Genomic DNA, 14,862 nt, shown 5'->3' on the forward strand with positions numbered 1-14,862 from the left:
CCACTCGCTTGTATATCCTGTCCGCTACAAGTCATTACGTCTCAGGTACACCGGTGGGGTGGGGTGAGGGTGCTTGGAGGTCCAGAGGCAGGAGAGCCACCCGGTAGCGTTGGGTCTCTCTGATTCTGACTCCGTCCCTCAGCTTCTCTGGGGTACAGTGCTTGGACACAGGATTCCCTCCAGCTAAGGTCAGAGCTCTGATTAACTCTAGCTTTTCTCCCCACCCAAGGCAAGAGCCCAGGAAATAAATACAGCAGGTTAGAAGGAGAGATAAGCTGCTTGAGGTTTATTCATAAAGTATAAGGATGCACTCACTGGGCTTGGCCTTTTTTTTTTTTTTTAAAACTCCTTTCCCTTCCTTTCCACCCAGCTGAGATTTTTGCTTGCTCTTCTCTGAGGGTCCTCAGCTGATTTTACCAGCCTGTCTGCAATCTGCTATAATGAGCCAAAGACCAGCACAGGCTTCCCTGGAAGCAAAGGTAGTTCACCTCAGAAGCCCTCAAGGATCCTACGGAGGCAAAAGACCCTGATCTGGTCAGTTCAGACCACTGTGGAGCAGAGAAACTGGTGTCCTTCCTGGAGCACCGCCTGCATCTCCTTGAACTGAGCCAACTGGCAGGCCTCATGCAGCCCCAGCCAGCGATAGGCCTGGTGCTCGTGGGAGAGACGGACCTCCACGTCGTAGTCCTTTACCTCCGCCAGCCAGTAGATGACGGTTTTAGGCTTCTCCCTGGCCACATAATTGAGCTCCCTTCTGAATCCCTCAATGATGGTCAGCTGGTCTGCTTCTATGCCTGCTTCCTCCTGAGCCTCCCGAAGGGCTGTTTCCAAGTCACTTTCTCCTGGTTCCACATGGCCTGGTTAGGAGAAAAGAAGAGGAGGTGGATATAATCTTCAACAAAGCTGGATTTTCCAGGTCAGATGATTTAAAGCTGGGGTCTCTGGCGACTTTTCTAGGTGTTGCTAAGCTTTGGCAATATTCTAACATGCCTAGGGATGGGGTACAGGGCAGGCAGTGTCTGGCTCTGTGGTGTCTGGGCAATCCCTCTTCCCCACCCCATCTTCTCTACAGAGAGTGAAACAAAACATATATTTGGCAAGTCTGGTCTAGAATACTGCCCTTCGATGGTGAGAGAGACAGCCTCCCTCAGACCTCTACTTTATTTTTCTTTGGAGTTCTCTTCATCCCATATTCTCAGGGAGACCCTTCCCTGGGACACCTTAACGTGATTTTCCCAAAGAGGGGCAGTCCTTTCTTGCCAGGTGGGAGCTGGCTGAAGAGGGAGCACTTCACCTACAATGCACAGTGAAGACTTAACACTGTCTGCAGTTGGTCTCTGAAGTCCCAGGGCCAACGGTCTGTCTCCGAACCCTGCACCGAGGCACCGGCAGCAGCTGTTTCCAAGTAGCTATCAAGGCTCTTCCAAATTGTTTTCATCTTTCTAACTGAGCAAGGCCAGTTTCCAGTTTCATAGGGAAAGTCCTGATGGGAACTTAGACTAAGGACAAGCTGAGAGCCAGTTCTAAGAAAATTTGTTGGCAAGGCCCAAACCCAATCAGACAACTGCCAAGAAACTGTTGTAAGAGAACTTGAAGCTCTGCAGACTGCGAGCAGCCCTCAGCTTTGCCTCAAGCCCTCCCTGCAAGTTCTCAGCTTGCCCAGGGGGTGCCAAGAAGGCCTGAGAGGGGTCTGGCAGCCTCGGTCAACACATGGCTCCAGCAAGTTGCTGGGAGCCTCCTGGTTCAGGAGCTCATAGAGAGCAGGAATTCTTAGCTGTTCTCTTCCTAGTTCAAAGACAGGGCTACATCCTAGCCTCCTCCTTCCCAGCGGTCCTCAGAGCACTGCCCCGAGTCAGCTGCTGCTGCACAGCTCCCACAGAAAGCAGCCAGGAGCTTGGACTTAAAAGCCCATTTTCATTCACAGCTGCTAGCGAATTTTCTCTGTATAGCACCTCATATAGCCACGGACACAAAGACAGGTAGGTAATGCACCAGGGGAGGAAGGTGGGAGGGATGCTGGTGGTGAGACAGGTGACGCTGATCCAGGATGCCCGACCTTCCCTCAGAACTGTGTGGGAGTCTCTGAGCACACCCTGCCCAGCAGCATCTATTCAGCACTCTGCCCATCGGTGTTAACAGGGTAACTTCTCCCCCAGGCCCAAGCAGGGAAAAATTCAGAGAGGTCCTTTGAAATCTTTCAGCGAGAGGGACCGTGCAGTGTGACTCTGGTGATCAGGAGGCAAGTGTGAATATTCCTATTCATAGTATCTGTGACACTTCTCTTTTTTTTCACCTTGTTTCTCCTCAGTGAAACTTGAATGTGCAAATTTTATTTCCTATTCCCACTTCCTTGTTTTCTTCCAACCTTGGAGTCTTGTTCACCCCTCCCCGACCCCACTTGCTCCCTTCTGTCTGGGGGCTGTTCACTATGGGCTCCTGACCTGTAGCCCAATAATAACTTGACCCCAAGGTCCCCAATTCCCAGCCCAGTGCCTCTTCCCCTACCCAGCCGTTCACCACAGAGGCTCTGGTGACTGATGCAAGAAAACCAGGTGTTACGACTTCCCTGGCAGTCCAGTGGTTAAGACGCCGTGCTTTCACTGCAGGGGGCACGGGTTCAATCCCTGGTCGGGAACTAAGATCCCACATGCTGCATGGCGCGGAGAAGAGGAAAAAAAAAAGGAAAGAAAACCAGGTCTTGCTTCTGCCCTGGAATTCAGCCACAGAGTTCTATTTCCAGTTCTTCTCTGGCCTGGCATGGAGACTTTGTATGTAGAAAGGATCAAGAGCTCTTGCCCACCCCACCCCCTCCTGCTACACAATCACTGGGAAGCAAGCCTAGCAAGGTGCCTGGCAGGGTGGATTTCTGAACAGTGCTTGGCATTTCCCCAAAGCCCACCCCTCTGGCCTCACACCTTTGGGAGGAGTCCAGTGATGAATGCCATCTGATGCCTGCAGCAGTAGAAACTCAACTGCAGTGTTGTCCATCTTGGGAATGAGACATCTTCGGAAGATGATCAAGCCACATGCTCTCAGGGCCATGGTCTATCTGAAGGCGTAACAAAAAAGATGTTCGAAGTTACACAAAACAGGAAGATCCATACTGGCGGGCAGCACTCTGGTGCTGCGGAGTAGCACAGACCAGCTAACAGTGACCTCATCACCTATAGACAGAGGCAGCATGCTGAGAACCAATGGGGGGAAACCAGGAGTCAGAGACAGGCCTTTGTGTGGTCAGCTGGTCTGCTGAGACAGGCCTTTGTGTGTAATTGCAGGACCTTGGTCCCTACCTGTTAGTGTAGCTCTATCCCAATTCCTCTAGGTCTCCCAGCTAAAACAGGGCTGGCATGTGTATGTAGAGACTGGAGATCCTCAGAAGCAACCCCACTGAAACTGGAGAGGTGCGGGGAATGGGAGAGATGCAGTACAATATTATCATCAAATTCACAATCCCATTTCCCTCAGCCTCCAACCTGAGTCTCTGGAGCAAAGAGACCCCAACAATGTGGTTTCTGATGGCTCAGAGGGGTCACTTAGAAAGGGTAGCTTAGTGTACTAAAAATTTATTATTAATTTTTTTTCAATCTTTTATCCGTTTTGGAATGTTATACATTCACATGGTTCAAAACTCAAAATATAAAGGGGAACACATGGTAGAAAGTCTCTTTCCTACCCCATCAGAAGTGAACTGGCAGAGTAGTCGAGAGTGTGAACCTGGAGCCTGGGTTCAAGTTCTGGCTCTGCCACTTATTCACTGTGTGATTAGCTCCTAAGCCTGTTTCCACAGCTGTAAGACAGGATAGTAATAGCTCTACTCTAAAGAGCTGCTATGAGGATTATATGACTTAACTTTTGTAAAGTGCTTTAGAACAGTGCTTGGAATGTAATCTCAATACATTTCATTATGCACAGAAAAATGTCTGAAGGATACACATCATTAATCCTGTTTTCTGGGGGGATGAGATTATGGGGAGATTTCCATTTTCTGCTCCATATATATCTGTATTATTTGAAAATTTACAGAGAACATTTATTATTTTTATAATCAGAAATACAGTGAAGACAGACTTTTTTAGTCTTTTCCATTTAGCCTTTTTTCCATTTCAGAAAAATATGTCAACGACAACAAAAGACAGGAAGGGAGTAGGAATATCTGCAGAAGTGAAAAAAGAATTCATCATCTGAAGGAGGACATGTAATCAAAGTAACAAAAAATATGGAAGATCCTTTATGTGAAGCCCTGCAAAAGAAAAACTTGTACCATTTGTTCACTCGACAAATATTTATTGAGTACCTACTATGTACCAAGTACTGTGCTTGGCCTTTGCCCTCACAAGAATATAGAATATAGTTTATATTCTAGTGGAAGAGGCAGACTTTAATCAAATAGTTAAGCAAATTTAAAAGTAATTGCCAGTAAGGTATGTGCTCCAAAGGGGAAATGTGTGATTGGTAACTTAACCCTGACTGAGGGATCAAGGAATGCTTCCTGGAAGAAGGGATGTTTGAGCAGAGGAGTAAAGGATGAGTAGAAGGTAAGCTGTCAAAGGGAAAGAGGAGAGAAGATGTGTTCCAGGTAGAGGGAACAGCATGGGCAAAGGTTCTGAGGTGAGACAGCAGAACTGAAAGAAAACCAGGTGTCTCAAATGCAGCAGAGGCCTGAGAGAGTGGCCCAGGCAGGGAGAGGCCCGAGTCGGAGGGTCTCATCTCCAAGATTCCAGGGCCAAAGAAGGAGCTGGTGCTCATAGGTGGCAGAGCTGATGCTAAAAGTGTGGCGGGAGTAGACGCTGATGGTCTCCATGGCCCCCTCGTTGGTGCTCAATCAAGATGAGCTTGCATTTGTCAAAGGCATAAAAATCAGACCCAAATCACAACCTGTTCCAGGGCAGTTCTCAGGGCTACCAACAGATGGTAATGTTACTCTAGAGAACAGTGGTTCCTTACTCAAAAAAACCAAGCACACCCAACACTGTGACCTTTCCAAACCTTTCTATACCTGTAATGAGAGTTTTTAAGGATTGGAAATAATCTCAAAATGGGTTTTTGAAATGGTCTGTGCTCTCATTTACTGGTGGTGGGAGATTAAATTAGCATATCCCCTTAGGAGGACAATTTGGTAATAATTATCAAAACATAAAATGCACATTCCCTTAGACCCAGGAATTCCAATTCTAGGCATACTGACATATACAAATACATGTTTAAGATGTACACACACACAAAAAAAAGAAAAAAAGGGCAGAAACAAATATCCATCAATATGGGAATGGTTAAATAAGTACAGTATTTCATCTATATGATGGAAGATTATGAGGCCTTTAAAAAAGTGAGGTAGAGTCAAATGTGCTGCTTGTAAAAAGATTTCCAGTGGAAAAAGAATGGCTCATAACTATGTAAAGTATGGTTCTTTTTGAGTTTAAAATTCATATGTAAACTGGTATCAGGCTTTTACTAAATATGGTGTTCTGTTTCCCTGGTCTCCCCATTTATGCTGAGAACGTTCCTTACTCTGGAAGCCAGAAGGAATCCTGTCACCAAAGAACTCGTGAAGCAAGATTTCAAATGACTGGTTCCAGGTTTAGGCTGAAACAGGTACCTGATCCCATGCTTTCCTATCAAGATGCTCAGAAAGTATTAACAAGTTATAGGTATAGGGCACCTTGCCCCTGCTTCGAGTGGAGTCCCATGGAATGGATGTTGGAACCCCTCAATAAGCTTAGGGATCCCAGACTAGTGGGCACAGTGTCCTCCCTCCACACCACTGCTATCACCAATACAGCATGAGGAAACAAAGTTGCTGCATGGGAGGGTGGGCCAAGAAAGACAGGCCTGGGGTGGCCATATGGAACTACTGGGGAGAGGGGAGCAGGCCAATATTTTCCTATGGGGAGGAGGCTTAGGTTACTGACAGGGGTGCACCCAGCAAAAATGTATCTCAGTAGATACCAGTATTCAGCAGTTACCACATCTAAGAAGCAGACTGACCAACAGTTCATCTTGATGCAACAAGAAGAGCTAGGATCAGATAGATGCTCACTTTCTCTCTATGCTCTGCACCCACAGAGAGGACAGAAAGGCAGAACTCCTATTTGCCCTTCAATTGCTTGGCTTGAGCCAGCTGTCCTCTAGAATCTCTCCTTCCTTCCCCATCCATTTAACCACCTCCTCATCCTTTCAGCAACAACTCAGATGTCACCTCTCCTGTGAAGCCTTCTGGCTTCTAATCATTCCATCTTCTGGGCCTTTAACATGGCTTGAATAATCTTCTACTGTAGGGTTTGATAAGAGAAACAGAACACTATGAGCACAGTAAGGTAAGAATTCAGTATAGGGATTAGACCTTGTCCAATTAGGAAGTTGATGGAGAAATCCACACAACTCTGTCACTTCTGCATCTGGTGTCAGGCCTGAAGTCTCTGTAAGTCGGGGAGGCCAGCAGTTGGGAAGGAAGGCTGGCTGTGGAGGAGAGAAAGAACTGGAACCTGTGAGAACAAATCAACTTCTGTTCACTGTCTCCAAGCTCACTGACTCCAGTGAGTTGCAGGAGAAGCAAGGGCCCTTTGCCACAGAGCTGAACGTACATCTAGCCTAGGACTCTCAGAGCAGCTGAAGGAGGAGATTCAGCAGGAGTTGGGGGCCTGCAGGCCTGGGTGCTGTCCTGCACAACCAAGGTGAGCCAGCAGGTCAGGGTCAAAAGGTATGCCACCATGCCCGGTGTCCTTCACAGTGTACTGGCTGCTACTTCACTTCAGTTTTCCAAATCTTGCACAAAATTTTCTTGAGGTCAACCCCAACTGAAACCATACAGGAAGGGAATCCTGGGAAACTCGGTTCCAGCTCAGCTAAGTGGACACAGTACAAAGCCACCACAAGCACGCACGCCTAGTATGGTAAATCTTTGTCTGTACCTCTGGCAGGGAAGAGCCTGACTATGAGCTGTCTCCTGGGACCCAGCACAGCAGCTCTCAACAGATGTTCATTGACTCAACAGAACTGTCTCCCCACCTCCCACTCAAACAAATGTTCAGGGTACGTTCTGGGACTTTGGGAAATAGCCCAGTGTTTTCCTGAGGAGTGCCATTTACATAAAAGTCAATGGAGCTATTGTTGGAGGCTTTCTGTTTTTCTGGAGACCACGGAGCTGAAACTGTCCTGGGGTTTGAAAGTAGCCAGATTTCTCCCTCTCTCCCTCACACACACACACATACACACACACACACATACACACACACACATACACACACACACAACGTTCTGGCATGCACAAACTCTGAGTGGATTCAAACCTCAGGGGTTAAAGAACACAGCGTCTAATATGCAAAGATGCCTGCAGCCAGGATTGCGGAGGTGAGAACTCCAGGCTGACAGCAGGCAATTCACACTTCAGAAAAGTGGCAAAGTGCCTTAGGTGGTTAAAAAAAACTGAACAAAAAAACCCTCAATGTCATCAGAAGGTTCCAGAAGCTAACGAAAAATACTCTTGGCTTTCTCTATAGATACGAGGTTCAGGACTTAGGTGCCAAAAAATAATTCACAGATAAATGGCTATACTGATGTGCTGTGTTCCAATATTTTCATCAAATTAATCAGAGTGCTACTGCAAGCATAGTTCAACCCTCAAAGCCCTCATAAATGTACCTTTACAGACAGAAAGAGCTCTCCAAATCCTACCCCCCGACTTGTTCCTCCTAGTGTAAAATCCCTCTAGCAGAAACAGTATTTCATCCCACCATGTTATCAATTAAGCATCTACCCTGTGCAAGGTTCTTCACGTGTATCTTTTCTAATGCTCAAGACAACTCTTCACAATAAGCATTATTAGCTCCAGTTTACGATGTGGAAACTGAGATTCAGAAAGTTTAAAATACTTGCCCAAAGGCATAGCTGGTCTGTGAATGCTGAGATTTGAATTCAAGTAAGTCTAACTCCAAAATCTGTATTTTTTCCCCTTTATACTGCTTTGCTTACTGTGAAAGAGCAGGACTTAGGGCACAAGCGGCCCTGAGAGAGGACACGAAAATGATTTATAAAATCATTTCCAGTTCCAGAATTCCCACCCTTTGATCTGTATTCATATGGAGGATTTTAAAGTTGTCTAACTGGACTCCTTTCCACAGAAGAGGTTTTAGTTGGAGGGTGGTATAGATGAAGGTCTTGGTACCCAAAGACAACCCTGGAGGGGTAAAGTGTAGTCTGAGGCCCCTAAACTTTGTGTCTCTGAAAGGAGTGGACAGAAATGAGGCTCCCATCTTTGAATAAAGCTCTCTCTTATAACAATAGCAAAAAGATAAAACTAAAAAGAAAGAAAGAAAAAAGCTCCCAACTACCATAAATTGAATAAATTGACAAAGAAAATGTTCCCTCAACTGCACCTTTCCCTGGACATCTGCCACTCTCTTTTCTCAGAGACCAAGCTGCTGAGTCATCTTGCTATCTTTGCTATTTGACTGAGGGAGGAAACAGGAGATTTCACCTGTAATGACATGAATATTGGCTTCTAGGATGAAGCCAAGTCAGACAAGGTTGGGACAAAAATCATTTCTAGTGAAGGAGATCTGTTAAATGGCCTATTAGTGCCATCTGCTGTACAATTCTGGAAAGCCAACATGGGGAATTCTAATACTAGAGCCTGAAAGGATTCATTCGCTCATCTAATGTCTGTTGAGTGTGTCCCATGTGACAGGCAGTGGTAACAGGATTGAAGAGTAGATGGGAAGCTGAATACTAGTGAAAGTGGAAGATGTTTAAACAGACAAGTTACCAAATGTGTTTTTTGCTTCACAAGGGTATGTGTAAGATGTAAATGTAGCAAAGAAGGGGTGATATCTTTAGGTCAAGGGGTATGCCATAAGGATTTTGAGGGATGACTAGGAGTTAACCAAGCAGAATAAAGGTGGCAAGGGGCACTCCAGGCCAAGGGAGGAGTGTGAGCAAAGACCCTCAAGCACAAGATGACATGCCATTGATAAAACTTAGTTTCTATCCCGTAGGCAATGAGGAGCCTTGGACTGGTTTTGGACATGGCTGTAATATGGTTAGGTTGACATTTTACAGAGACATTCTGACAGCAATGAAAGTGGAGAAAGAATTAGAAGGTAAGGAGGCCAACCAGTTACAAGCCTGTTGCAAACAGTCCAGATGACAAATGATACAGAGTCAAATTAAGGCAGACGCAGTGAGAAAGGAGAGGAAGGGATGAATTTGAGAGGTCTCAAAGAGAAAATCAACACTATTTGCTGTTTCACTGTCCAAGGGAGAGGGAAAGGGAGGGACTAGGTAGAAGTAGGAGGAGAATGTACGCAAATGATTCCTGTTTGGGACAAGTTGAATTTGAAGTGCGATAGACTACCCACGAAGTAAATGGACACATGCGTCTAGAGTTCAGTGATCACCTCATCCCATCTCTTCATTTCCCAAGGCTGAAATTTCCTGTTAGAGAAAGATTTTGCTTCCACTGTAGGTATCTCTGCAGTCCACCTCCCTCCATTTGGGTAAAGCTGCTTGTACATCTGGTATTCTAAGTATTTTCATCCTCTTTCAGTCAGAAACAGCACGGCACAACACAGAAGCATGGCTGGCTTCACAGTGAGACTTAGCTCCCTAATTTAACAGTGTCTTACTTTGAGCAAAATACTTAACTATTCTAGGCCTCACTTTCCTCATCTTACAAACAAGGAAACAACAACCTACTATTCACGGTTGCTGTAGAGTTTAAAATAAATAATGTATATGTAGGGTCTGACATAGACGTACTGAATATACGAGTCTCGCTTACCCCTGTTATCATACAAGATTATCAGAAAGCTTCTCTATGTTATGTTTTAAGGGCATGCTCTTAGCTTTTATTGACAGTTGAATCAAGAAATGGCTTTTCACATTTTCTGCAAAACTACCGGTGATCACACCATGTATATCCCTGATGGCCCCACAAGATAAATTCCTCTTGATATAGCTACTAGGAAGAAATTCCACTCTTTTGAAGAATGTATTGCTTCCTGAATTATTAGTTATTTAACTGACAAGTTTTGAACTAAATTGGGTACTCAGTTACAGTACATCTGCTGGCTCCATTGGCTAGTATATTTGCTTGTTTCTATTATGAAGATAATAGCTATCATTTTTGGAAGAGTTACTACTTCTCAGGCATTGTGCCAAGTGCTCTACCTTTGTTATTTCACTTAATCTTCACAACAACCCCACGAGGCACTACTGACAGTTTTCAGAAGAGGAAAAAGGAATTTACAGCTCAGACATGTGTCTGAGTAGTGACTCAAAAGCAGATCTGCCTGTCTCCCAACATCACTGCTCTCAGCCTCGACTCTACGTTAGCTACATTTGCCTATTTAATTGCATTCAGTTTATTTTAATTTGTCATTCATATATTTTCCCCTTAGGAGATATAATAAATACATAAGGTCCAAACCAAGCCACAACAAGGAAAAAGGAAGTTATTTTTTTAGGTAGTGGGACTCTCGTGTGACTTTCTTTACTTCTGCTATAATTGCCACGATATTATCCATTCAATAAATGAAGCTATTAGAAAATATAAAACCTCTTTTGGAAAGTACGCAGGGCTTAAAAGGTAACAACAATGTTAAAACTGAGGCCCAAGGAGGGGAAGGAATGGACCTCGAGTCGCTGGGCCCTACACACGGAACTCTGGGCTTCCGACGACCCACCCGATCACCACTTGCATGAGGGCAAGCAAAGCTCGCTGGGCCACTGATCCCTTCTCCCTACGCATACAGAAAAACTGAGGTCCTGCGAGCGTCTGGGGCCTAACCTAACCACGCCCCACTGCCAGCTTGGAGGAAGGAACGTCCACCTCTGACCCTACAGCGACGGGAGATTAGTCAACTGCAAACTCCCATATCTCCGAGCCTCAGTTCCGCCGCGGAGAACTAAAGCCAGTGGTCCCTCCCTAAGATTTACTCACCTTCCGAAGTGGAAGCAGGCAGGAGGCGGACCTTGAACGGAGACCTGGGGTACGTCGACCAATCCGGAGAGCTCCATTGCGCTTTGGGCGACCAACAGCTCCGGGCATTAGGATTCTGGACCCGCCTCAAAGGTGAGGTTCTCTCGCTTAGAACATCGCGAGATCTTCACTTAAGTGGAGTAATTGGTTGAAAGACCGAAAGACTGAACTTGAGAGATACGCCCACTGTTTCATTAGTTCCCTGATTGGTCTTCTAGAAGAGAAGGCGGCCCACGTCCACGAGTTCCCTGGATGCCCATTGGTGAACGGTGCTGGACTGCCAGCGCGCTGGCGTCGGCGCGGGCGTTCGAACCGGCGCTTGGCGGCGTTACCATGGGGGTGCGGCCTGGCGGCAGGCTCAAGCTAGTGAGCTGACAGCACGCCTCGGTCGCCCGCCTTGGGGCTCTTTGCTGTCAGCTTTTTCTCCTGTCTTCAGACAGAGGAGGAATTTGGAAGCCTCCGAGGTGAGAAATGGCAGGGGAGAACCGGGGCGGGGTGGGCTGCTCGGGAGCCTTGCTGCCTGCCCCGCGGGAGAGGGTGCGCAGGGCGCCCGCCAAGCGCGTGAGGAGGCGGGCAGTTGGGAGGGAACTGGAAGTTGACCTCTCCCGATGGTCCGAACGTTCACCCACTCGCCTACCCTCTCCCTCACTTCTCCCGTGAAACCTTTTCTGAGTCTCGAAGTCCTCTTTACCCCTTTAAACCTATAGCCCTGACTGGAACCTCTCTTAGAGAGCTTCTGTTCCTCCTTGGGTACTGCCGTGAACCCCATTCTCTTCCCTTCTACCATATAATTCTGAGGTCTTTGAGGCAAGGCAAGCATCTTTCACAACGTTTTACACATAGTAGAGTTTTCAGGAAATATTTGTTGAGTTGAATTTAATTCACCACAAATAAATTGGATTCCCCTCTATGCCCTGCCCCTTTTTCCCTCCATACAGAGATTATTTTTTATCTTTATGGGGGAAGGGGGAGGGCATCCTGATCTCATATGCAAAAGGACCTGAAAGTTTACGGTTGGGCTTTCCACTCTTCGTGAAAGGGAAAACTTTTGGATTGCTTACTACAACTCTTCCCGCATTGTGGCTTTTAGTGTGGGTCTCCCAGTGTTTTTATTAGACTCCCGGTTGGTCTTTACTTAAAACAAACCATTCTGTTGTTGCTGTATGCCAAAAGACTTGATCTCAGTTTCTTAATGACCCACAGCTGTTGTCACGTTTTAAGTGTTTTCTCTGTTGTATTTCTGTTCTGCTTGTAGTCTCTCTACTTCGGCACATATAACAGCTGCTCCGGTAGCCTATCCATTTATCAGGTGTCCGTGATAGAACTGCATTACCAAGACTGTTGTTTTCGTTGTTAACTCCTAAGGCTATATTCCCAATATGCTTTGTTGATTCTTATATCAAAATCATAGCTCAATGATGACTTTAATGAAAGGATTGAAAAAAGTCAGGTATAGCAGCTCTGTTCTTATTACCTTCTTATAAAACTTTGAACATAACCTTATAGCTAAACTTTACACCTGTGGCATGTAATGGAACCCGGACTGGGGATTCAGGGTTTGGTCTTGGCTCTGTCTCTCTCACTGTGGCTGGCTTTGCAGGTCATTTAGCCCTTTTAGATTTCACGTTTTCCATGTGGAAAATCAAATGTTTGAATTAGATTAGAAGTCATGTGGCTCTATTATCAATTTAGTCAAGCGGTTGATGCCAGGTAGACATCATGCACTCAGCCTTCCAAAGACCATATAGCTGGAAGTAATAGCTACCGTTATTGAGCATCTACCCTGTGCAAAGCACTATATCATATCAAGGGCTTTACATAAATATTACATTTTTCTTAGCATAATACATTAATCTACTGCCCACATAACATTTCATTAAAAACTGTTGGTTTATGTTGTTAATGAAAATCTTTGGCTATTCATAGTATGTCCTTGGGGTAAACTAGGGCATGATTCTCTCATCTTCCAGTTTAGGAGGAACAGCAGTTTCTTCCTCTGGGCTGCAGTTTTGTTTGTAAAGTGAGGGGTTGATTGAACCACTCTTCTCAGATCCCTTCAGTTTAATTGATGAATTAATCCAGTTTCCTGCGCTGGCTCAGCAAACCTATTCATAATTTGTTCAGCGTAGGCCCTCAACAGATTTTGTTAAATGAGTAATAGAGTTCTACTTCTTGTACTTTTGAGTGTTGTGGTCATTATATACTTTCCGAGATATTGTCTCAAGGATTTTGAATTTCATATCCTGTTAAACAAGAAGACTTTTCCATAGGCATAAACTAATAGGTACCATTCATACTGGAAAAATTCAGTTTTCCACAAGTTTGTCTTTTTCCTGTGTAGGGAAAAACCAAATATGTGGGGTCCCCACAATTCTCTGTGACACCAGCTGGGTGTCCTACCGTTTAACTCAGTCTAACAGTTTACCTGGAGATAGTGTCAGGTCCCAGAGGTTAAGGGCTTAGTCCCACAAGACTGCTCCCATACCACTTCAGATGCCAGTCACAAGTAGTTAGGTCCCCAGATACCCGGACTTCTCTCAGATTTGGCTACAAATTGGAGGTTCCCACGTCCCCCTCCTCAGGTTTGATTAATTTGCTACAGCAGCTCCCAGAACTCAGAGAAACACGTTTATCACCATCAGAAGTTATCTTGCTTATTTGATTATTGATTATCTCCTTCCATTAGAATAATAGCACCTTGAGGGCAGTGACCTTATCTGTTTTGTTCCTCAATGTCTAGAAAGGGCCCAGCTCATAAAAGTCCCTCAAGCTATTTCTTGAATGACTGGATGAAAGGTTTTTGTTGTAACTGTGACCATAGCTGTGCCCATAGCAATTCGTTTGAGTGATAGAAACTTCCTTCATGTTTTTGCTCGGGGGCAGTGAGTCAGGGCACCACCAACTCTGCTTTAGTTTTCTTGAGTAATCAAACTACCCTGATACAAAAGTTTCTATCACCTATGACTGCAAATGGTATCAAATGCTTTTGTATAGTTCTAAAAATAGTGTAGGGATATTTATTCGTTAAATAATTATGGAATGTTTATTATTCCCAGACATTGTATTAGATTCCAGGGATAAAAAGATCAATAAGACACATTCCTTGACCACAAGATCATATTCTAATGGAGGAAATAGACATACTCATAGATAATTATTACAGAATGTAACTGCAATGATAGAGATATGCAAAAGGTATGATATGAACATAGAAGGGAAATCCAGCCACATCTGGGGAGACCAGAAAAGAACTCATTTGTGTTTTAATCAATGGGTAAGAGGTAGACAGGTAAAGTGAGGTTTGATGAGAGTTGGAGGAGACCATTTAAGAGCACAATGTGAATAAATGCACAGAGATAAGCTGACTAAACTGAAGAGTAGGTGGGAGAGAGAGGAATGGGCTAGACTGTAGAAGGCTTTGTAGGACATGCTAAGGAGCTTGGACTTTGTCCTTTAGGTGACAGGATGCCACTGAAAGGTTTTAAATAAGGGAGCAGCATGGTCATAACTGTGCTTTCAAAACAATGACCTGGTTCTGTAGTGTGGAGGATGGTTTGGAGGGGGCAAAACTGGAGGCAGGGAGAGCGGTTAAGAGACATGTAATGATCTAGGTGAACCACCATCTGAGGCCGAACCACCAGGGCTGTGGTAGTAGGAATGAGGATAGCAAAGAGGAAATCTGACAGATATTTAGGAGATTAAATTGACTGGACCTGTTGATCAGATTTGGGATTAAAGGAGAAGGAGGAGTCTAAGGATGCTTCCTAGTTTAGCTCTGAGTGACTGGATAGATAGTATTTTGTCACTTACCCTACCTCAGCCCTCACTTCCCCAAGGAACAAAGAGATGGAGGAACAGATTTTGTGGGGAGTTAATGAGTTTGGTTA

General features: G+C 45.2%; 2 protein-coding genes and 1 long non-coding RNA gene across 9 annotated transcripts in view; 2 read left to right on the forward strand and 1 right to left on the reverse strand.

Annotated features, from left to right (window-relative positions):
* Positions 1-262: 262 nt before the first annotated feature.
* On the reverse strand, positions 263-11,050 carry NUDT2 (nudix hydrolase 2). Its single transcript, XM_027088969.1, has 3 exons — positions 10,937-11,050; positions 2,916-3,049; positions 263-857 (listed from the first exon to the last, which is right to left on the reverse strand). Exons 2-3 carry the CDS (start codon positions 3,040-3,042, stop codon positions 541-543), a joined length of 444 nt encoding a protein of 147 aa, XP_026944770.1. The 5' UTR covers positions 3,043-3,049; positions 10,937-11,050; the 3' UTR covers positions 263-540.
* On the forward strand, positions 3,022-8,675 carry LOC113610651 (uncharacterized). Its single transcript, XR_003429160.1, has 2 exons — positions 3,022-5,592; positions 6,918-8,675. It is a non-coding gene; the product is annotated as an uncharacterized LOC113610651 (long non-coding RNA).
* Positions 11,051-11,161: 111 nt separating the features above from the next.
* Positions 11,162-14,862, forward strand: part of KIF24 (kinesin family member 24) — a 60,088-nt gene continuing 56,387 nt past the window's right edge. For all 7 annotated transcript variants that reach the window (XM_027088958.1, XM_027088960.1, XM_027088959.1 and 4 more), the window contains exon 1: positions 11,162-11,439. The gene's annotated coding sequence lies outside the window, so the exon portion shown is untranslated. The remainder of the gene's footprint in view (positions 11,440-14,862) is intronic.

This window comes from Aethalodelphis obliquidens, unplaced genomic scaffold, assembly GCF_003676395.1.
Source record: "Aethalodelphis obliquidens isolate GAN/ISIS:26980383/991018 unplaced genomic scaffold, ASM367639v1 scaffold64, whole genome shotgun sequence".
NCBI lineage: Eukaryota > Metazoa > Chordata > Mammalia > Artiodactyla > Delphinidae > Aethalodelphis > Aethalodelphis obliquidens.